The 23,414-nt window shown below is 33.2% G+C and overlaps 3 protein-coding genes across 3 annotated transcripts; all 3 read right to left on the bottom strand.

Moving 5' to 3' along the window:
• Nucleotides 1-2,301: 2,301 nt before the first annotated feature.
• LOC104088580 (protein CASPARIAN STRIP INTEGRITY FACTOR 1-like) lies at nt 2,302-3,971 on the bottom strand. The gene is made up of 3 exons (XM_009593281.4): nt 3,767-3,971; nt 3,020-3,078; nt 2,302-2,664 (listed from the first exon to the last, which is right to left on the bottom strand). The coding sequence occupies exons 1-3, from the start codon at nt 3,846-3,848 to the stop codon at nt 2,533-2,535; spliced, it is 273 nt and encodes a 90-aa protein (XP_009591576.1). The 5' UTR covers nt 3,849-3,971; the 3' UTR covers nt 2,302-2,532.
• Nucleotides 3,972-7,522: 3,551 nt separating this feature from the next.
• Nucleotides 7,523-12,991, bottom strand: LOC104088581 (chaperone protein dnaJ 10-like). Its single transcript, XM_009593282.4, has 10 exons — nt 12,665-12,991; nt 12,215-12,348; nt 11,625-11,684; nt 11,182-11,264; nt 10,709-10,871; nt 10,500-10,629; nt 9,021-9,179; nt 8,767-8,936; nt 8,054-8,134; nt 7,523-7,820 (listed from the first exon to the last, which is right to left on the bottom strand). The coding sequence occupies exons 2-10, from the start codon at nt 12,299-12,301 to the stop codon at nt 7,737-7,739; spliced, it is 1,017 nt and encodes a 338-aa protein (XP_009591577.1). The 5' UTR covers nt 12,302-12,348; nt 12,665-12,991; the 3' UTR covers nt 7,523-7,736.
• Nucleotides 12,992-22,317: 9,326 nt separating this feature from the next.
• On the bottom strand, nt 22,318-23,042 carry LOC138906973 (uncharacterized). Its single transcript, XM_070196722.1, has 2 exons — nt 23,012-23,042; nt 22,318-22,925 (listed from the first exon to the last, which is right to left on the bottom strand). Exons 1-2 carry the CDS (start codon nt 23,040-23,042, stop codon nt 22,318-22,320), a joined length of 639 nt encoding a protein of 212 aa, XP_070052823.1.
• Nucleotides 23,043-23,414: the final 372 nt, after the last annotated feature.

Here is a 23,414-nt window from a genome sequence, read left to right as displayed (position 1 = left end):
AAAGAATTATTAACAACTTTGTATCTCAAAAAACTAGAAAAATAGACTTTAAATAAAAACATATCGTATAACTTTCTTTTAAAAATTTAGGTCTCATATTATACTTTGGCTTTAGGCCCCGCATATACTTGAGCCGCCCCTGCATACAGAAAGTTTCAGCATAATATACTCGAGATTGGAGCACATGTGTATGAACTCCCAGCATATTATGTTGGACCAATATATTATGCTGGAAGTTCACAACAGTGTTTTCGTTTAGATTTATCTTTACATGAAAAATGGCTAAATTTCGATTATTTTTGAAACTGTGGCTATTTTTCAATTACCACTTGTATATCTGGCTATTTTTGAATTTCACCCCTTATGAAGGCCAACCATTGGATATCCTATTGATCTATGGTCCATCAAAGTCATCTTGTGGGCCAAGCCCAAACAGTTGGATATCCTATTGCTCTGCGATCCATCAAAGTCATTCCTAGGGCCGAAAGGATTTCCTCAGCAGGTTCCTTGTTATTCTTAGAAAATCAACTCAAATAACCGTCCACTTAATTTCTTAAACTAAAAATAATTGATAAATTTATAATATATATAACTATTCATAATTATGTATAACGGCTAAAATAAGAAAATATTAAATTTGGCCGGCTATTTGTATAACAATCCCTTATTCTTATGGGGCTTTTACACTATTAAATTGAAAATTTATTTGGCAAGTTATACATTTGACCGGTAGGCCAATAATAATAATTACTTTTACGAGTCAAATATATAAAAAATTATATATAAAATATATGTATTATTCATTAATATATAAAAAATATATATTTTGCCGGCTATTATATTTTTGATCAGCTATACTATATAGTTTTTCCAAACTTATAAGCACCCTTGTAGTAATGGATTTCCCCACAAATCATTATATGTAGTAGGGTTTTAGCTACATTGCTGTCCATAATGGAAAAGACTAAAAATATAGTATGGAAGGTCTCAAATTGGGAGGATTATGTGATTGGAAAGAAAAAGAAAGAACCAAATTTGATTTCCTCTCTTGTTTACTATAGCGACTAAGAATCAAATTATAAAAATGAGATCCAAGTGCATGCAGGATAACCCTAGGGGCTGTTGTTTCTCTCTCTCTCTCTCTCACTACATACAAGGATTAGATCTAGCTCTACTCAAATTAATTTCTAGTTCACCTCCGAACTCATCTATGCAAAGTGTGTTTTTATATGTTTTTCTTTGTCTTCCCCTCCGAAAATTGAACCAGAATATTTTTGTTATCTAATTTCCCTTAATTGTTCCCACTTTTTTTTTTCAAAGGCAAGGATATGCAGAAGACAGCAATGGGTTTCTCATTCTTCCTACTTAAAGATATTTATTTCTTGCTCTTCCCTCCCTTCCCTACTTAAAGAATTTTGATACCATCAACTTATTATTGCAGGTAATCCTCTTTAATTATTCTCATGTTACTAATTTAACTTTTTATAGACCGTACATGTAATAGTTTTTTTACGTTACCCAAAAGTGTAAAAGACATGCTGAAGTGTGTAAAAGTTATATATAGCAAAATATTCAATAGTCTCCTAGTCATGAATAAACAACTGATTTATCTTCGGCTGCTACATTCTCTGTTAGGTTATTAAGGTGGTCGATATGAGTTTACAGGATAGAACAGAACTTTGGTAAGCAATTAATACAGGAAATAGCCAAAGGAAACATTAAACAAGAATTTAAAAATATATTAAAATCTGATGCTGTTGACAAAACCTATGTGGATTGTAATCTGATATTCAGTTTTAATTAGTTAGATTTGACTTCTCAAAAGATTTCAAATCGAATTTCTCATCTTATTAATGCCCAATAGCAGTACTCGGAGGCAGATGGAGCTTTTGAATATTTAAAGAGTTAAACTGAACTCAAACATTTCCGGTATGGAACATAAATATATACATGAAAAAACCAAAATTCAACAAATATTAAATTTTTAAATATAGATCTCCGAAAGCACTAGTATTTCATTATGCAAAAATTGTAATATCCAGTTTCATGAACTTTGATAAAAAGTATACTCTTTCCGTTTCAATTTATGTGAATCCATTTGACTATGCACAAAGTTCAAGAAACGAGAGAAGGCTTCTGAATATGTAAAATGAGACACAAATATTTTATGTGACTGTAAATCATTGCATAAAAGTAAATTGTTTCCAAGGAAATGACTCATTCTTTTTGACACCTAAAAAAGAAATAGGTTCACATAAATTGAAACGGAGGGAGTATCGGATCATACACAAGACAAGAAGATACATAAGTAATTTATTTTTTCATTATAATTACACAGATATATATTACAGACGGAGACTACATGATCTTGCAAAAATATAAACATAGTTTACAAGGATAGTATCTTACAGTACTATATATATATAGCTGCAAACATGTATAGTAACTCATAATATATAGTACTAGCTAGGGTGGTTCATATTCATAACTCATATTAGGGTTTCCACAAAACCTAAAATTTTCGAAATCACATCAGTTGGGAATGAGTTTGAAAGGAGGTTTGGATAAAGCAGGAGTTGGATCATATCTCCCATAATCCTTTGTGTTCACCTTAAGCAGCCTTTCATGGATTTCACTCACCTCCTCGTCATGGAGTAATTGCTCCTGTTCCATAAATATTTTTGGCGTGTTATATTATAATAATATGCTAAAGTTCAAGGAGTTTTAAGGTTAAAAAAAGAAAAAAAATTATATATAGTGTATAGAATTTCTGCAGCTTCATGTTAGTGATGAAGGAAGAAAATATATATATACAGAAAACCCTAAGCAAGAAGAGTAGACATGATAATATGTCAAACTCTTTTGTCAAAAGAAAAGTAGACTAGTAATCATGATTCATGATTACTCAAGTAATACTTAACTGAAAATGATTTTACTTTCAATTTCTTGATTTTTACTCATAATCTTTTTATTTGGGTCCAGAAAATACAATAAATTGGTGACTAAATTAAATACAAACCTCATGAATTGCACCTAGCGGTTCCTGCTCAAAGTTGCTCAAAGACCTCGATACTCGACCTGCATATTAAAAGTGGGCCTTGTTAGCGTCTTACTTTATACTTCTATAAGTTTCTTGCACTAAGAAAAGATAGGGAAAAAAAAGTTCATCGCCGTCGGGCGGTAAAAATTCATTAAAATTATAAAAATAGTAGATATGAACTTATAACTTTAAATAAATAATGAGTTCAATGCTAAAAATTTCAAAAGTTAAAATTATAGGATTAAAATCATGAATTCGCTTATGATCGCCATGCATGAGAGACTTATGGCTAGGACAAAAAGGAAATACAAAATCAGAGACAGAAAATAGTGAAAATAATGTCACTCCCTCCTGTTGAATTAACGAAATGTAAAATTTAAATGATGCAGATTAATGAAATTTGAGAACTTAGAAGAGAGCTCACTGCATGCAGGAGTTTTTCCTGTGACGATTTAGACTTTGTTATTTGTATAGTTTGTAAATATATTCTTGTTTCCCTTTGTATACCATCAAGATTCAAGGCCATATGGTAGAAAAACAACAAGAAAAAAAAAAAGAAGACAAGAAATTTAAGAGTGTAAAAGAAGGGATCTTTAGTACTTTCTTGTTGATTCTAATTTCTAAGCAAGAAGACCTAACAAATTAAATGAAAGAATGGATCATGTACTATATATAAGGCGTTAACTAAAGTTAAGTCCCATTATTTGCTTCTTCAAATAAACCTACCTGCAAATGAAGTGGACAAAAGGGATGCAGTTATGAGAAGGAAGAAGAAACCAATTTTCTTGAGTAGCATGATACCACCCATTATCTCTAATTCTTCAGATTTTTTTTAATTAATCTGCAATTCACTCTTTTTCTCTGGCACTCTTTTATCTTTCTATGAAAAGAAGTGGAAGAAATGATGCTTTACTTTTTCTACATTGCATCAGAGAACATTTAAATATATAGTACTATTTTGCTTTAAAGTACAGTGCCATGCTTTGGATAGAAATGAAGACAAATATTTTATTGTAAAGAATTTAATCCTTATTATGCTTTTATTTTAAAATTGTTAAAATCAAAAAGGTAAGAGACACCACTTTTCTTTTGTTGGGGCGCTATAAGTCTAAAGAGTTAGTGGATTAATAGTTTAATGTATCATTTAATTAACTCCAGAACAGGGAGCATGGACCCTTAACATAATTTTATCACTGTATCCAACTTTGTTTTTAGTGTTAAATTTTACATTGTAAATTAATATCAACATTCCTTGCAAATTGGCCTTTAATGCAGCTCCACAATATCTTCCCTCAATTGTTATATTTTGATTTTGCAATCACAGCACACCCTCCTCTGCTCCTCCTCGCTTTAAGAACTAATACTGATCATTAGAGGCCAAAAAGGGGGAAAAGGATTTTACGAATAGAAACTGAATAGTATGTTTTTCCTTCTGAAAGAAATTAATTGTCTTAGAGCAATACTTGTTTACAATTATAGAATATTACAAACTATCTTGATACAATGATACTTCTCGAAATATATATCAACCCCTATATCACAAATAACGTTTTTTTTTTTTTTTTTTAATAGTGATGCTCGGACAGTTTACATACATGCAATTAGTCTACGTATGCACTATTTTTTCAAGACCACACTTGTGTGATTCTACTGGATTTGTTGTTGTTACATGCATGCAATTCGACTAGTTCAGCGGACGCTAGATTACGCCTTCGGATACAAGAAAGAAAATATTCAATTACTCCAATTGAGGTAGTGAAAATAATTATCTATATTTATCAAAAGCTAGAATTTTCTTTAATAGTGAACATTATTGATACAATGACTTCTCGAAATATATATCAATCCCTATATCACAAATAACGTTCTTTTTTCTTTAATAGTGATTTTCTTTAATACAATACAATTTACATGCATGTAATTTGTCTGCGTACACACTACTCTCCTCTGACCTCACTTGTGCGATTCTACTTGGTTTGTTATTGTTACATGCATGTAATTCGACTAGTTCATCAGACACTAGATTACACCTTCGGATACAAGAAAGAAAATATTCAATCACTCCAGTTGAGGTAGTGAAAATAATTATCTGTACTTATCAAAAGCTAGAATTATGTGTAAATTTGTCTATTATTAACTAGATTGGTACAAGTACGAGGGAGAGCGAAAGAACTTAAACCACCTTGAGATAGTAGTAACCACAAAGCTCAATAAGAACAACGCTCGATGAATAGAATATAGATGAATAGTAGGGGTCTTTATAGGGGACTTAATTCTATGTGTTTTTGACATGTAAGTGGAGTTTAACAGATATTTTTTGAAAAGTTTTTTCAGATGAATTAGGTGAGCATAAAATAGCTTTTTGGGGATTAGTGCTTTCAATTATCCAATGCGACAAAGACAACCCACCAAATGCCATATTGAAATTCGAAAGGACAGTGGTGGAAGCTGATACAGTGAAGCACTATGCTCTCCTTATCAATTTGATATTAGCATATCATTGGTAGATAAATTCTTTCGATTTGTTAATTTAAAGGGAGAAACAAACCGTAAAAAGTTACGACAGTATAAATACTTTTTCTCAGTGAACATCGCTTTACTCTTAATTAGAGGTTGTGAGTTGAAGTCTTGAATATAAAAGCATCGCTTTACTCCTAAAGTATAACTTTCTAACATGAATCAGAATTAATTCCTCAAAGCAAATATCGAACGCCGAACAAAAAAGAAAAAAAAAAGAAAAAAGAAAAAAAAAGAACAAACAAAGCTATTTGCTCCTCCTACCTGAATGGTTAGCAACTTGTCAATTGGCTATTACATTATACAGAATAATAAATCGAAATAAATGGTGCTCGAGAAGTATCCGACTTTTCTCAGTGAACATTATTATCCAGGCAATTTTAAAAAATGAAATCTTAGTTAAGATTTCATTTTAAAATAACCGGGACAATGACGCTCACTGAGAAAACAAGTAAGATATTCTTCCAAGCACCATTAATCTAGAACTATTATTCTGTGCAATATATATAATAGTCAATTTACAAGTTGCTAACCATGTAGGGGGAAGCAAATAACTTGTTTGTTCATTAATTTAACTAAAACGCTCCTCGTTTCTATTTGTTTAACATTTTATTTTAAAAATCCAGTTCATTTAAGAAAGAATGGCTTAGGATCGACATCGATCTCTATAATTTTTCCACTTCTATGTGTCATTAGACATGATTTGTTTTTCAAGTCCTATGGGTACAAAACAAGTGTAAAGTTTCTTTTAGTACTTTATGCATGCTAAATTTATGTGTCAGTTTTTTTTTATTTGTTAAGCACTCAAATATCAACAAATAAATTAGACGAAAAGAGTACGTAACATCTTTGTAATCTTAACAATGAATTAAGGAGGATAATAAAAGAATTCGGAGAGTTAATAGGTATAGACTTAAATATGATTAAATATATATTTTCTCCTTAATAATGAAGACCTTTTGCCTATAGTATGGACAGATGTAAAGGTTGTTATAGGCATTGTTGAATGAATTAGATTCAGCTTAATTTCCTAAAATACAAGCATATTAGAATTATAGATTTAATAATAGGATAACAGAGACCAAAGAAAATAGTACTACTATTTAAAGAACTCGAAAAATATAATAAGCCTCTCTAAGAGGAGAAGACCCATGGAAATCCCTGAGCAATTTTACAGAGAAATTAAGTTGTTCTGACAATATTTTTCAACATCAGAAAAATTTCTTGCATCACAAAACTGCTTCAATCTATCGAGTGTGTACTTTAAATTTTTATCAATTTCGACCTACATTCGTTTATATTACGTTTAATTTAAACGGTTTAAATTAAACTGGTCTCCTAACACTAGAGTCAGTTGATCAGACTTTTCCTGTCCATTATACTTATAGAATTAAAAAAAATCAATTGCTCCCCTCTCCAGCTTGTAACCATTTGAAACTTATCCCCTACTTCATCACTAACCCTCACTTCCAAGTTCCAACCCACACCTTTTTCTTTTCCATTCTCTTATTTTAAATATAAGTGCGCAACTTTGACTTTTAACAAGAATTAACAATTTAACAAGAAATATTATCCCTTTATCCAACTACAAAAGTTATCGGGGTTCAAAATATTTCTATGTACTACAAAGTCAAAAGCAATTGAAGACCTAGTCTCGTCTCGGTTTATCAAATCTTTGGATCCCAGGTATAATCAGAAAGAGGTAAGCAACAAATAATGCAACTATGGGGATCTCATCTCATCATAATTTTTTTTAAAAAAATTCCAACAAGAAAATGTACTAGAAATTGAACATCTTAACGTTAAAAAGAAAGAAAAACTGTGCAACAAAGTCAAAAGTATGCACTCAAGAAAACGTAGCTCGAGAGTAAGGCCAAACAACTAACTACTGCATGATTGGACTTCTATTCATCTCACCATACCAACTAACTGAAATGCAAATAGGGATCAGAAATAATCTAAATATTCACGAAGAATTAAGAGATATTGTATAACCAAATGAAAATTGATCCCCGACTTTCCACAAATTGAGATTTGGCTGTAGAAGAATCGACTGGTATTCGAAGAAGAACAGAGGGATACAAAAAAGTAACAAGAAATGTACACCAAATTGAACAAGTCTCAAACACAGATGCACTGTTATAAGTATCTACACAAAAATTAGTGAAAAATATTAACATCATTTCGAGGATGTACCACCATCTACCATGTCTGTGTTTTCACTGCGCAAACTGCTCTCTCTTCTGTACGTTGGTTTTGCACCCTGAGAGAGCAAACGAAGAGTGATTACATTACCATGAGGTCTCAAAATAGATTGGACATATTTGTTGATGAAGGAAAGATAAGAAACAATCACCCAGAAACAACAAATGACAAACACCTTTGATCCACACTCATCCAGAAACAATCATGAAGGCATACAAGTTATGAACAGAAAGTTTAAAGCAATCCAGTTATCCTGCAATGCTCAAGAAAACACCTTTGATCCACACTCACCTGAAAAATTGTCCCCAGCTTTTTCATAGCCCTAGCGCGTAGCCTGAGAACATCCCTAGGAACATTGGGCTCTTTAAGGACCTACGCGAAAAACAAAGAGTGAACTTCATTAATATGTAGAGGGTCCTCATTCATAAATATGTAAAGATTATTCTATTTGGTGCTGTAAGTTACAGATCATTCAGTATATAGAAAGTCCCAAAGACAGGTTCCTTCACCCCACCCCACCCCACCCCAAACCCCCACCCGCCCAAAAGAAAAGAGTCCCAAAGATGATGTAGGAATATAGAAAAGTGAAATACTCAGGACAAACCAAACGAGACGACACTTAAGCAACAAGTGGAGATACAAACCATGCTAACACACTGCAATAACAAATATTACTTAAGTAAATTAATTTATCGTCTAATCTTTTGGTTAGATTCACCCCTTCCAATTTAGAGTTGATCTACTTGATTACAGCATTAATTTAATGTGAACAGCAGCATCTGTAGACTGTAGCAAGTCACAGATAAATATATCCTTCAGAAATTCGAGCACTCAATAGAGAGTGACATAGTCAATGAGTTTTTTTTTTTTTTTTTAATATAACATGGTTAATGACGATATATAGAGCCGGCCCCCAACTTTCTCGGGGTTGAGGAGTAGTTGTTGTAATTCGAGCAACAATAGGATCCAACAGAGTTGGATACGGAAGAATTGGTTGTGCTTACCGCTTGGCAAACACGTGATAAAGTCAACTCAATATCCACGACATTGATTTGCCAAAGGGATTTGATCATGATATCCTTCTTTTCTTCCATTGTTTTGATTGCATCCTCTACTTTGTTCTCCTCATGGTACCTCTTCTGTTCCTCTTGTATTTGAAGTAAAGCCACAGCCCCTAAACATAAACCAAAAGCATGTTACTGCTAAATGTTACTATGAACAGAAGTTGGAAAGAGCAAGCCTGTTCAATGTTTATCACCTGAAGCCGCCATTGCTTGTGATTTTATTAGGTGTCCTTTGTCCCTTACCCATTCTGCCAAAAATGGCACCTTCATGAATCTTTTCAAATTCCCAATTTCTTTTGCAGCTTGCCTTGTGTAGATATAACCAATAGTATGCAGCATAGCCTCACCAAAAGCTGAAAAGATGACCACATAAAGAAAATATCATTTCAGAAACTGAAAGTCCTCAATATCCGATGGACACATGTAATGTGACAACATTGTTATCAAATCAATAAGACAAATGTTAATAACTGGTCCTATATCCCCAAACCATTATCATCTCTCGCATCTGATCTAGGGCTGCAAAATTAATAGCCACATCCCAAAGACAATAAAGAAGAAGTCAAAGCAGATAAATCTCCTGATCTCTCTATTTTCTTTTTTGATTGGTGATCTCTTCTAAATCTTTCCAATCCAGCCGATCAAAGCATTTGAAAAGCAGTGGAAGCAATGTAACAAAACATTGCCACAGGACAAGAAGGTAGCGCTTACAGCCTTCCGGGAAAGCCTTTGGGCACAGTCAGAAGAGAAGCTTTTGGACAACTCGATAGGAATCAAAGGAGAAAGTTATAGTAATTGCCGTTCAAATCGCTGTAACAAGATGTGAACTGAAGGTGTGGTTCAAGAGAATGGAAAATGCTAATAGGAGATATTACTCAACTAACAGACCTCTATGGTCAACGGCAAGGCTAAGAGAATTTTGAAAGCATCACGGAAGAAATCTTAAAATTTTGTTAGGATCTCTATATTGAAGGGGAGAGTTGGGGACTTGAGTATAAACATTTTTTTATCATTCCACTTCCAAACAAATTGGAAAGCCATTCTTAATGGTATCGGATGATGAAAGAAATGGACTACACAATGATAATTGAAGGTTTTAAACGAGGGATCACGCCCCGGTAAGAGAGCAGCACGTGATGTCTGGGTTAGGCACACTGTGGGGGTAGAGGGGCGTGCCAATTATCCACCGAGTTTTGAGTTGTGCGTCACTGGCTCTCGGTGATTTCTCTATTTCTCAAAAAAAAAAAAAAAAGAGAGAAATGAGGTAGACTAAAATCACATGGAACAAAGTTGCCTCAAAAGATCCACCACTCTGAAATTAACTAAAAACAGAACAAAAGCAAAAAATCACAAAGACCATACCAGTTACTGTTAGTGTGGATTAAGGCTTAGTTGTTGTTACATTTACATTAGTTCCATTGTTTACGGTTTGATTAGATGTTTGTATGTTGATGCTGGGATTAGCATGATATTTAGAGAACCTCTACCTTTAAAAAACCCTAACTGTCTCAAATGAAAAATTATTAAGTATCGGAATTAAATAGGCCCGAAAAGAGCAGAATACTTATAGTGGATTTATATAGCCGATGCCAACTAGTTCAGTATATAGGTGCAATTGATTAATTAACCTTTTAAAGAAACAAATAATGGACAAGCAGGTGAAACGATCTAACCAGCTTGAGCAAGAAGCTGCGCTTCTGATTTTGCCCATTCTAAAAACTCATCCTTTCGGCCTTCAACATATGGCTGAAGACGTTCTTTTAGAATTGTTGTCAGCTTCTCTACCCTTTCCTTTTGCAATTTCTGTAGTTGAAAGAGGATTACTTCAATGAACTGCAATGAACAATTGACCTTTTATGAACACTGCTTGAAACAAGAATACCTTTAATTTCTCCTGAATATTCTGTCTACGAAGCTCAGGAACAACTTCGTCCTCTTCCTCTTCAACAGCTTGTATGGAAGCCAATCTAAGTTCCCCAACATAATCAACAAATACATCACTTCCGAACAGCATTCCAAATACAGCTGCAGGGTGCATCAAATCCCTGACAAATAAGAGACAACGTGAATACACAAAATAGTTTTCTCCGCCTGAATTCTTAAAATACGGAAGTAAACAAGTCAGTATTTTCCCTATCATCTTCTTAACATTGATTCCACAAGATCACTGTCGATTGTCAATTTACTAACTGCTGGCACAAGTAGTAGACTCTTACTAATTTTTGCAGAAAACGATTAAGTAAGAAGTACAACAAAAATAGTTTGACAATTCAAAGAGGGCCACAACAAACGGATGTAGCTTTAAATAAAAGGGGCTAAAACAAATGAGTTCAGGTTTTCCTATTGCATACTTACTTCGGCATGTCTTCTTTACCATATTTGTCATAAATTTCACGTTTCTCGGGATCACTCAACACCTGATAAGCCTCTCCTAGAACCTTCAAAAGTGAACAATAAGCAGAACAATGAGAGAGAGGCAGAGGAAATTATAAAGAAGTTTTTATGACACCACTCCTACTCATACAAACATTCCCTCTATCCCATTATATGAAAAGTACTTTGAATCATGGGATGTATGAAACATGTTCAAGCACAGTGCTTTGTTCAACTATCAAACATAGACTGATGACAACATCAGCTTGTACAGTAGGAGCTTAATAGAATGAGATTTCTACAAGATTGCTGCTTCCACGAAATTTAAAGCATGGCAACTCAAAATGTCCAAAAGAGTTTGTTAATCTAGGTGCCTCAGTTGAAAAAAACAAAATAAAAGATCTAACAGATCTTAAAGGTTGTACCTGGAAATTACGAGCAGCTTGTGGGTCCCCGGGATTCTTGTCTGGATGTGTAGTCCTTGCCTAATAAAGAACGAGATATTAGTGCAAGTGAAGATGTCAAGGATAACTTACAGTTTAAAAGAAAATTATCAAGGTAAGTTAAGGTTCCTTGCAAACGTACACTAAAAGATAGCTCTAGCTCACTTCTAGAATCGCATTTCCATGCTCTATGACAACAAAAGTCCAAACTTGTTCAGATGGCAGAATATTGTGATAAACAGACCAAACAAATGCACATAAAACAACCATGCCAATCCGTGGCCGAATTCTCACCGTTCATGTCACTCCATTTAAGACCGTCTCAGTCCAATATTATAATATTTAGTTTCTCTAGCATTAGAAATTCTCTACATATTCTACTAGCATATAAATCTCTAACATGCCTAGAAGACAGCTAGCAAACACAGGACTTAAAGTAAATATACTAACATGACCAAACGAAATGCACATCTAATCATCAAGTAAATATAAATGTATCTTCAAGAAATGGTACGAGTGCATACTCAAAATTGAAATAGAACACCTTGAGTAATAAGCTAAAGCTAAATTACCTTTAAGTAGTAAGCTTTCTTAATTTCAGCAGGAGTTGCATTCACTCCAACCCCCAATAAGTCATAGTACTCCGTGTCCTTCACCATTGCTAATCAAATGCAGTTCAATTGACTGCAACCTGAAATCACTCAACCTGGACCAGAAAACAAATTACTAACAATTACACTATTAATTCAGATACAAATATAAAGATGTACTCAGCTCGCAGCGCAAGACAACAAAAGGTATCCAATAAAAAATCCAACCAGCCACCAAATATTATAGCCCCATAACATGATAAAGACATAAAAACACCAGAATCTTGTGGTGAATCTTTTCCTCTATTATTACACACGGGGGGGGGGGGGGGGGGACTGAAAGAAACAAAATTTAGAATAGGGGTTACCAAACGGAACGTACAGGGAAAAAAAAATTAGGAAAGAAGGTAAAATTGGCAAGGAGAAACTCACTATGTTGCAATTTGATAAAAGGCTCAAACTTGGGACTGATTTTGCAGAAATGAGAAATCGTTGAATTGAATTGGGTCTAATCAATTGGAGCTGTATGAATCTAATAAATCTTGATGATATTTCAAATATATTTTGTGTATGAATATTCAGACGTGTGGCTGTGTTGCTTAAGCGCGTAAACCAATCGCCAATTCTCTGATATATACAGAAACCTTAACCACGGATTCTGATAATAACCAAATTGATGCCTCATAAATTCTTGTTATTAGTATTAGATTAGATTACAACAAAATAAAATACTTTGATTCGTTAGAAATATCTGTGCAAAATGTGGCTTTGTTGTTGGGGCGGAACCTTTAATCTGCAACTACGACCGACGACCACGTGCAAAATGTGTGGGCCTCTAATGATTAAATGGCCCGGCCCCCTCTTTGCTTAAGGTATAGGATTAGCTCCGTAAAAAGTGGTGTAAGAAAAGATTTTTGCACCGTATAGCTACCCTTCAAAATAATACTGTAGTCGATAAATATATATTTTTAAATATATTAATATATAATATACATATAATATATTTTTATATATATATTTAGCTTGCCGCTGTAATTAATTTTGGCCGATCGGCAAATATTTAACTTCTCAAAACGGAAAAAGAGGGCATTCGGAGGATAGAACTATAAATAATGTATGGTTAAAAAGTGTCAATGTTAGCATCTTAACTACTGAAATTATTTAAATACTAAAATAATATTTATTGATTAAACGAACCCGTCTACACAACGTTATAATAGCAAGCAAGTTATATATTTAGCCGGCCGGTTAAAAATAATTACATTGCTTGCAAATATATATATTATATATATATATTATACATTAAATAAAAAAAATTATATATTTTCTCACTTATTATTCTTTAGAGCAACAATATTGGATAGCTTTCTCTATGATAGCAAGTTCTTAAGCCTATATCCTCCAATTTTTATTGGATTTCCTCAATAGGGCAATAGCATCTTCCAATAATGAAATGAAAACAAAAAAAATAATAGCCCAGAGGTCGGCCCAATTCAGAAAATTTTAGGGCTCTGGAATAAAAAGTAGTCACGGTCGAAAGTTTTAAAATTTACAAGTTTTCAAACTCCAGGATAATGTCATAGATTTGTGAAATTTGAAACTATATAACAATGACTTTTTTGAATTTAGATAACTGAAAGGTGAGAAGTGGCTAGTCTTTGCTATTTCTACAATATTTATACAAATAGCCGGTCATATTTACTGTTTACTTTTTATAACTATATATATGGATTATACATTATTTATATATAATTATACATATATAATATATAAATTATGTATATATTATACCTCCACCAGTTATTTTTAATTTAAGTGATTGGGTGAACTGCTATTTGAATTAATTCTTCAAAATTTTATCGTGACTGCTTTGGGATGGATCAACATAAGATTGTGAGCCAGCAACTATTTGAATTGCATTACTGTCGGGCTCTTTTGTTTAAAATGGTCCGAGAAAACTATGGGCCGAGATTTATATATTTTTTTATTCCTATACACTATTTGAAACTTTATTACGAAAAATGTCCATATTTTGGTATTTACCCGACCTAAACACATTTTAGTTACAAAATATATATACAATCCACCTTAAAAGGCTCTCAATCAATTATTTGTGCCTTCAATCAAGAGATTTAGTTACACTTTTTTTCTTTTTTCACTCATCTCTCCCCTCTTCTCTCCAGATTGAACTTATATTTAAGGATTTAAAGAATCTAATCCCTCATATCTCAATTGATGTATATAGCTTGAGTTGAAAGAATTTGCCCTAGAGTTCTTGAACAGCCCTACAAAAGCTATACTGGCCACATGTGATAAAATAACTTCAGATTTGTTATACTGCATATTACGTTTTTGAATAACTGATTAAATAAACTTATTTTTGGCATAAACTCATTTTTTTGGCAATGTTACATTGTACAATTAATGTCCCCTTCGGGTTCTAAAAACTTAGTGCCTGCACTACGCGATTGTGGATTAGAATGGAGAATGATGAACGGAATCATTGGAGAGAAAGAAACAAAAGAATAATGTTTAATCTAACCATAATGATTATATAGAGAAGAGTAGAAGTGAAGGTTCACGACAATGGTATATTTCTACAATTTATCTATAATTTTTTACATTATTTCTATGCAGTTATATACAACTACAATATCATATCACTTAACTACAAATTTTATATAATATGTCTTTTGTATATTTTGTATCTGATTTTATACATAATAAAAATAAATTTTATATAACTAATTATATATTATACAACTTATCTACAACTTTCATACATTATTTCTACCCAGTTATATACAACTACAGTATCATACAACTTAAATACAATTTTTATACAATATTGTTCAACTTTCATACAATATTTAAATAAAAAAATATATATAAACAACAGAATACATTTTTTCTATAAATTTACTATAGTTTTACTACAATCTCGTAAGTATAATATATGCCATGTCTTCTTCTTCTTCTTCTTCTTCTTCGGGTTTCAATATAAAATTCAGCCAAAATCAAGTCTAATCTTCACCAAAACACCCTCAAAATTAAGACATAAACTCCAAACAATATTTCTAATTATTTGCAACAACACCCAATCCAAACAAATAATGATTTTTGAAAATTCAAATTCGAATTCAAAGCTTCAAAGCTTTTTAATGACTGTCAATGGTGGAATTGTTGCTCTCTTTTCCTTTGCTTTACATTACTGGAATTAGGGATTGAGAGATAGAGAGAGACATAAAGAGAGAGAGAGAGAGCAGGAGAGAGAGGGCAAGAGAGAGAGAGAGAGAGAGAGAGAGAGAGAGAGAGAGAGCAGGAGAGAAAGAGAATAAGTATGGAAAATAATTGATTCATAATATAAAGGGTTACTCATTTAATTCCTAAAGTGTATATAATTGATAAATCTGTATATAGGATGTAATTAAATTCAAATAGTGTATAGGAACGTAAACATTCCTTTCATATAACCTAGTCTTGCCATACCTTATCCTCAAATCTTTTTACTATATACTATATAGATTCAAGTGGCATGGGTTTTAATTATAGGAGAGTGATAATAGTGGGTTAAGGGACAGGAAGATACCTAATAAAGTGAAATGTAAGTTCTATTGAGAATAATATATATAATATATATATATATATGAACGTGCGTTGCACGTTAATAATGGCACATGATGGTTTAAACATTTATTTATATGAAGGAACAATAAAATTTGTATGAGAAATTTTATGTATAATACAACAATCATCTAAATGTAAGTTCTATTGAGAATAATATATATAATATATATATATATATGAACGTGCGTTGCACGTTAATAATGGCACATGATGGTTTAAACATTTATTTATATGAAGGAACAATAAAATTTGTATGAGAAATTTTATGTATAATACAACAATCATCTAAATGGCGAAAAATATTATCACATTAGCATAATACAAGAATTTAAAACAAAAGGACATAATCAAAACTTATACAAATAATCAATTTTGTCATGTTAGTTGGATAATTATATTATAGTTTAAAAGTATTTAGTGTAATGATATCTTAGCGAACACTTCTTTGTAGACGATATTTTTTGTGTGTATATTTTCTTCTAATGCTTTGGTTGCTTTGCCTTAACCAGAACTCTTGTTGTCGATCTTGATATTCCTCTTGAAAGTGCAACATATAAGTATCATTTTTTGTTGAGTCAAAAACTAAAAAATATTTTATTTTTACTTAAAATTTCACAATTAATCTTTTTTTTAGTTGATCAACATTTTTATTTCTGCTAATTAAGATAGTTTTTTTAATTTCTATCATACGATTTGCACAAATTATGTTTTAATCTAATGATAGAATTATTTACCTTATAAATGCACTACTATTACCATTGGGGTTGATAAAGTTGATAAAAAAAATATTATTTGAGTAGGAAAACTGTTCAGATATAATATAAAAATATATTATTATGGGAATTTTTTTCTCAATTTCAACGTTTTATGCAGTCCATTTGATATTACTTTTATTTTTTCTTGGTATTGGACATTATGGCGTGGTAATGTATTTTCAATACGGAGGATTCTTATGAAATTAATTTTATTAAACCTTCCTACATATTTTTAATGTATATCTCTATCTATCTATATGTCTATATTGTTATACAAGCAAAAATACAATGTCGGTTTACAAAAATAATCTTATAACATTAAGCATAATAACTCACAATAAAAAAATATGACCGATAGTTTCTCCGTTTCAGTTAATTAAATATCTTTCGGTTAATAAAAGGATATATATATATATATATATAAGGAAGAAATGCTAATGAGAAGATTACACTACATTCAAAATGATCACGTCCAATAGAAGATATATGCTGTGTACGCAGAAGATAAAACAAGACTAACTTTCATATTTATCAGTATGCAAGTGTGATATATTATCATTATTGAAGGTGATAAAATGAGACAAGATAACTTCAGAATCATACGGAAGGAAGGAAGTTGTTTCAAAGATCTACAATCTCTCTGAATCAATTCGTGAGATTATTAGCTTGTTTGGTCAAGTTGGAAAAATCTGCTTGAGAAGTACTTTTTTTAAAAGTGTTTTTCGAAAAAATAGGGAAATAGTTTGTGTTTTGCTAATCAATGTGAAAAGCACTTTTGAGCAATAATGTGCGTTTGCCAAGTTTTTCAAAAAGTGTTTTAAGTATCAAATTACGAATAAGGACATAAAGAGATTTACTTAATAATTAATATTATATGAATAAATAAATAATCTCAAATATTTATTATTAAAAATAATAATTAAGTTTTTTCATTTTATTTAAGTAAAACATGAAAATAAATTTAAAAATTACTTTAATTATTTCAAGATGATTTAAATAAATCAAAAAAATTATTTAACAAATATAAAAGTATTCCTCTCAAATGTCACCATATATTAGAAAGTTATCCTAAAAATAAAAAGAAATATTAATACATTTGGAGAGTTCAATAATATAATTTCTAATTGTAAGTATCAGGTTTAAAATAAGCAAGATTATTTTTGCTATATAACATATTTTGCTAAGGGTATTCTTGGTAAGAAGAAAAATCAAAACTGCTTCTACTTTTGCTTCTAGGGGAGAAACTATTTTTTTCTGCTTCTCTAAAACTGCTTCTGCTTCTTCCCAAAAGCATTTTTTTCCCCCAAAAAAGCTTGGTCAAACAACTCAAGTTGAGAAAAAAAGTATTTTTTGAGAAATAAAGCACTTTTGGGGTGGGGAGAAGCTTGGCCAAAAAGGCTAATATATAAAGAACAAAATAAAAATACAACGAATTAAAGTAAAGAATCAATATATGTAATAACTGATCAAGCTTGAAGATCTTAACCCAAATATACAAAGTGAAACTCGTAATGCATGTGATGGGGGACCATGCCAAAGAGCCAGTGAATTTCTGACCCAGATTGTGCACTTTTTTTGTAACTGTTCAATACGGCTTTGCCAAGTAATATTGTACTTTGATCATTTGATGTTTGAGTATGCTTTGCCTTTTTGAGGCTACATTGGATGCAGCAAATTTGTCATTCTAATGTCAGCACAGTGACTGGTGATCAAAAGCCTTGACCTGAATTTACTCTTTTTTCTAATGGATGGCCAGGACACTAACATTTCAAATATTATCCGATCCTTTCATGCAAATATTGATGTGAACTTAGTATATATATATATATATATATATATATACACACTTGTTTTTAAAAGAAAAAAATTATCCAATTTTCCTCTCCTCCTATAAGAAATATCTTAATTTTCCCTTTATTAATATACTTTGGAATCATTCATACTCTTGTCATATTTACGTAAAAATATACGGCAATCTGCTAGCTGCAAAAGTATGAAATGGCCCCAAATTCAATAAAACAAAGGGCAAAAAGAGGTTTCATATAGTAAAAGGTTATTATTATTATTATTATTTTACCTTTTTACCTTTCTTAAAGAGAGTTTAAGTTATGCAGGACACTACCAATTTTATAATAGACTAAGTAGACCTACCGTAATAGTAGGTACTCCATGTAACAAATTTAATATTCTCTCCGTTTTAATTTTAACTATATAATTTGATTTGTCACAATTTAACAATTTTTTTTTGAAACATGTATGGTAAAAACATAAAGGCGCAAAATTTTTGTGAACGCATGACATTTTAGTTGTTATAAAAAATTTTCTTTAAGGATAAAATGAATAAAATAAAAAATTTAAAGTTAAATTATTTTTAAATGTAGAAATATATTATTATTTTTGAAACTAACTAATAAAAAAAATGTGTTACGTAAATTGAAAGAGATAAAGTAATAGTACAGTAATATACCCATTAAATTGCACTGATAGTGTGCCCGCCTACGCCCCCTACCCGTAAACTACTTCAGCCACTGCTTCCTTTCTTTAATGCAACTCCCAAATTCTAGACCAGAAAGGCTACTATCTACTGTGGAGCCCAAACTATAGTCTGTAGCCTTTTTCCTTACAAAGGAAATTAAACAATTGTGTATAGAAAAGAAGGGGACCCTGTTAAGAAAGAAAGAAAGGCACCTAATTCCTCTATTGATGAAAGGATTGAAATTGGCAGGCAGGAATTCTGGTAATATTCCTTTAATCCTTTCTGCAAAATCAAGAAGATGGGGTTGATATTTGGAGATATTGGACAATTTGTCTTGTCACTATTCATTACCATCGGATTGGAACCTTTATGACAATATACCCTCGTTTCTTCCTTCTAAATTTTTGCTTTCCACGTCTTAAATTGTTATAAATTTTTACTTTCTCTAGAGGAATGAATACTCTTTCTAAGAGATAATTTGAATATAAAACGGATAAATGTTCATTAGTTGTTGGTCGTGAAGTTTTTTCTGAGTTAAAATGCATTACTACAGTTTTTCTAACGTGCATCGAGCTCACATGCAGTCTGAAGTCTCTGTATAAGATAACCATTCGATCAAATAAAACATTTACAAAATAATTTAACTTACTATATGTAAAAAATTACTCTAGGATCATTTAAAAAAGAAGAATTAACTCAAATAACTGCCCGCCCAACCGCGTAAACTAAAAATAGCCAGTAAAGGTATACTATATGAATAATTTATATATTATATAAGTATTATTGTGTATATATAAAATATGTATATGGCTAAAAAAGTAATAATGAATATGGTTAGCTATTTGTGTAAGATCCTTTTAAAAAATAAATCTTTATAATAGTAAACAAAAGTAATGGTGTGAAAAATAGATAAGTAACTTTTGACAATAATTTAAATTAAATTGAAAGGGTAAAATTTTAATACGCTATTAGTAGATGTAAGCAAAATCCTAAAAGGGCACGTCTGGCTGAACACTAGAAAGCAACTACTACGTTATATCTTAAAGTTGACATACTAAAATTAAGGTGGATTTTGTGTTGCATCAGTTAAGTTTTTCAGTTTTAGCTCCGTCAGAAATTATTTACATTCGGTATCATATATATATATATATATATATATATTCGACTATTATTTTTAAAACGACTATACAATATAATTTTTTCATTTCTACACGATTAGAGGTGTGGATTCCGGTTTGGAGAATGATATTTTATTTTGTAGAGAGCGTTTTCCTTTTCAATAGAGCCTACACGATAATCCAAATTAAACACTAAATAATTAAACTAAAAAAATTGCATATATGAAATTAGGATTTTCTTGTACTTCTATCGATATTCAACAGAGAAGACTTCTTTGCATTAGCATATTTTTAACTTTTGCTTTGGCTTCACGGAGGCACAAAAGTCTCCTCATATTCTCTCCAGAACATGATTAACATATTAATTATGCCTCTAGCAGGGGCTCTTAATTATAATAATCAACACTGATTTATCACTAATTATAAAACTAAAGCAAACAAAGAGGCCGTCTTTTTCTGCATTGATCATGTGAAGTATTCAAGTGTATGGCTGGCCACATGCTATCACAAACACTTTAATTTGATAGTGTTGTTAAATAATCGTTGCTAATATTTTGTCAAATCGTGAAAAAAAAAGGAACATGACATGAGATTTCATCATCTTTGTTAGGCCCTTTTTGTAAAATTATGGGCCTTATTCAAAAGTAAACAAAACTGCCATTAACTTCCTGCCACCTCATTGCCTTTTTCCACTAAATCTCCTCTTGAGATTATAACAACAACAACAACAACCCAGTAAAATCCCACTAATGGGATCTGGGGAGGGTAGTGTGTACGCAGACCTTACTCCTATCCCAGAGGAGTAGAGAGGCTGTTTTCGAAATACCCTCGGCTCAAGAAAACAAAAAGATAAAAGGACAAAAGGAGACAATATTAGTATCACCACAACAATCATAGGAAAAATAGGAACACCATGAAATACAGAAGAAAGATGCAAAGCAAAAGCGATAGCTAGTAAATAGAACATGCACTGAAAAGGGAAGTAGTAAAACACAACATTGTCACTAGCTATCTTAGACAAAACCCTACCTGGCTAGTCCCACAATGGTACGATGTAAGTCGAGACTCAACTACATCCTAATCTACAACTCTAATACTCGACCTCCACATCTTCCTATCAAGTGTCATGTCCTCGGAAATTTGGAGCATCACCATATTCTGTCTGATCACCTCTCCCCAATACTTCTTAGGCCGCCCTCTACCTCTTTTCGTGCCCTCCACAACCAGCCGCTCACACCTCCGTACCGGAGTATCTAGGCTTCTCCTTTGAATATGTCCGAACTATCTAAGTCTCGCTTCCCGCATCTTGTCATCAATGGGAGCCACGTGCACCTTCTCCCGAATAACATCATTCCTAATCTTATCTATCCTAGTGTGCCCGTATATCTACCTCAACATCTTTATTTCTGCTACTTTCATCTTCTGGATATGTGAGTTCTTAACGGGCCAACACTCAGCGCCATACAACATGGTCGGTCTAACCACCGCTTTATAGAACTTACCTTTGGGTATTGGTGGCACTCTCTTATCACACAGGACTCCAGATGCTAACCTCTACTTCATCCATCCTACCCCAATACGGTGTGTGACATCCTCGTCGATCTCCCCTCCCCCTGGATAACCGAACCAAGGTACTTGAAGCTGCTTCTACTTGGGATGACCTGTGATTCAAGCCTCACATCCACGCCCACTTCCCCTGGCTCAACGCTGAATTTACACTCCAGGTATTCCGCCTTCGTCCTGCCCAGCTTGAAACCCTTAGACTCAAGAGCCTGTCTCCAAACCTCTAGCCTCTCGTTAATACCGTCTCGCGACTCATCAATCAGAACTATGTCATCGGCGAATAACATGCACCATGGCACCTCCCCTTGAATATGGTGTGTTAACGCATCAATCACCAGGGCGAATAAGAACGGACTGAACGCACAACCTTGGTGTGACCCCATTACAACCGAAAAATGCTCAGAGTCGCCTCCTACTGTCCTAACCCGAGTCTTAGCCCCATCATACATGTCCTTAATCGCCATAATGTAGGGAACCGACACACCTTTTGCCTCCAGGCATCTCCAGAGAACTTCTCTAGGAACCTTGTCATACACTTTCTCTAGGTCAATAAAGACCATGTGAAGATCCTTCTTCCTCTCTTTGTACAGTTCCACCAACCTTCTTAGCTTTTACTTTACCTTGAACCACTTCATTCCACCACCAGTCTCCTTTGTGCCCACCAGAGATGCCCGTCGAGACTCCTAACACCTCTCTCGCAGCCTCCCTAATACAGTCTGCTGTCGCTAACCACATAGTGCTCGCGTCACCACTACTCCTCCAAGCTCCCATAGCCGACAACCGCCCCTCCAACTCTTGGGCTTTATCCTTAGTTAAGGCTCCCCACCTGATTCTCGGACTTCCTCGAGTAGAACTTTTCCTCCTCTTTAACATAATACCAACGTCCATCACTAAGAGCCTATGTTGTGTTGCGAGTAACTCACACGGAATCACTTTGCAATCCTTGCACAGTCCTCTGTCACCTCTCCTGAGGAGGAGATAGTCAATCTGAGTTTTCGCCACCGCATTTTGAAAAGTAACCAAATGCCTCTCCCTCTTTGGAAAGGTAGAATTCGCAATCACCAACCCAAAAGCCTTAGCGAAGTCCAACAACGATGTACCTCCTCCGTTACTCTTCCCAAAAATGAAGCCTCCATGCACCTCGCCATAACCACCTGCAGTCGACCCAATATGCCCATTGAAATCCCCTCTTATGAATAGCTTCTCAGTAGGCGAAACCTAACGCACAATCTCATCTAACCCCTCCCAGAAGCGTCGTTTAACCTCCTCATCTAGGCCTACATGCGACGCATATGCGCTAATGACGTTTAGGGTGCACTCTCCAACCACCAACTTAATAATCATCAATCTATCATTCACTCGTCTAACCTCAATCACAGACTCTCTAAGTTCCCTATCCACCAAGATGCCCACTCCATTCTTACCTTTCTCGACTCCTGAGTACCAAAGTTTATACCCGTCTGCGTCCTTCGCCCTCGACCCTACCCACCTAGTCTCCTGGACACACGCTATATTGACCTTCCTCTTTTGGAGGATCTTCGCCAACTCTATAGACTTACTCGTCAATGTACCTACGTTCCATGACCCAATTCTCAACCTACAGACACCCTTGTTCCTTTTACCTCCTGCCCTACCCCCTAAAC

Source organism: Nicotiana tomentosiformis, chromosome 1, assembly GCF_000390325.3.
Source record: "Nicotiana tomentosiformis chromosome 1, ASM39032v3, whole genome shotgun sequence".
NCBI lineage: Eukaryota > Viridiplantae > Streptophyta > Magnoliopsida > Solanales > Solanaceae > Nicotiana > Nicotiana tomentosiformis.
This window is presented reverse-complemented; position numbering and strand designations above follow the sequence as displayed.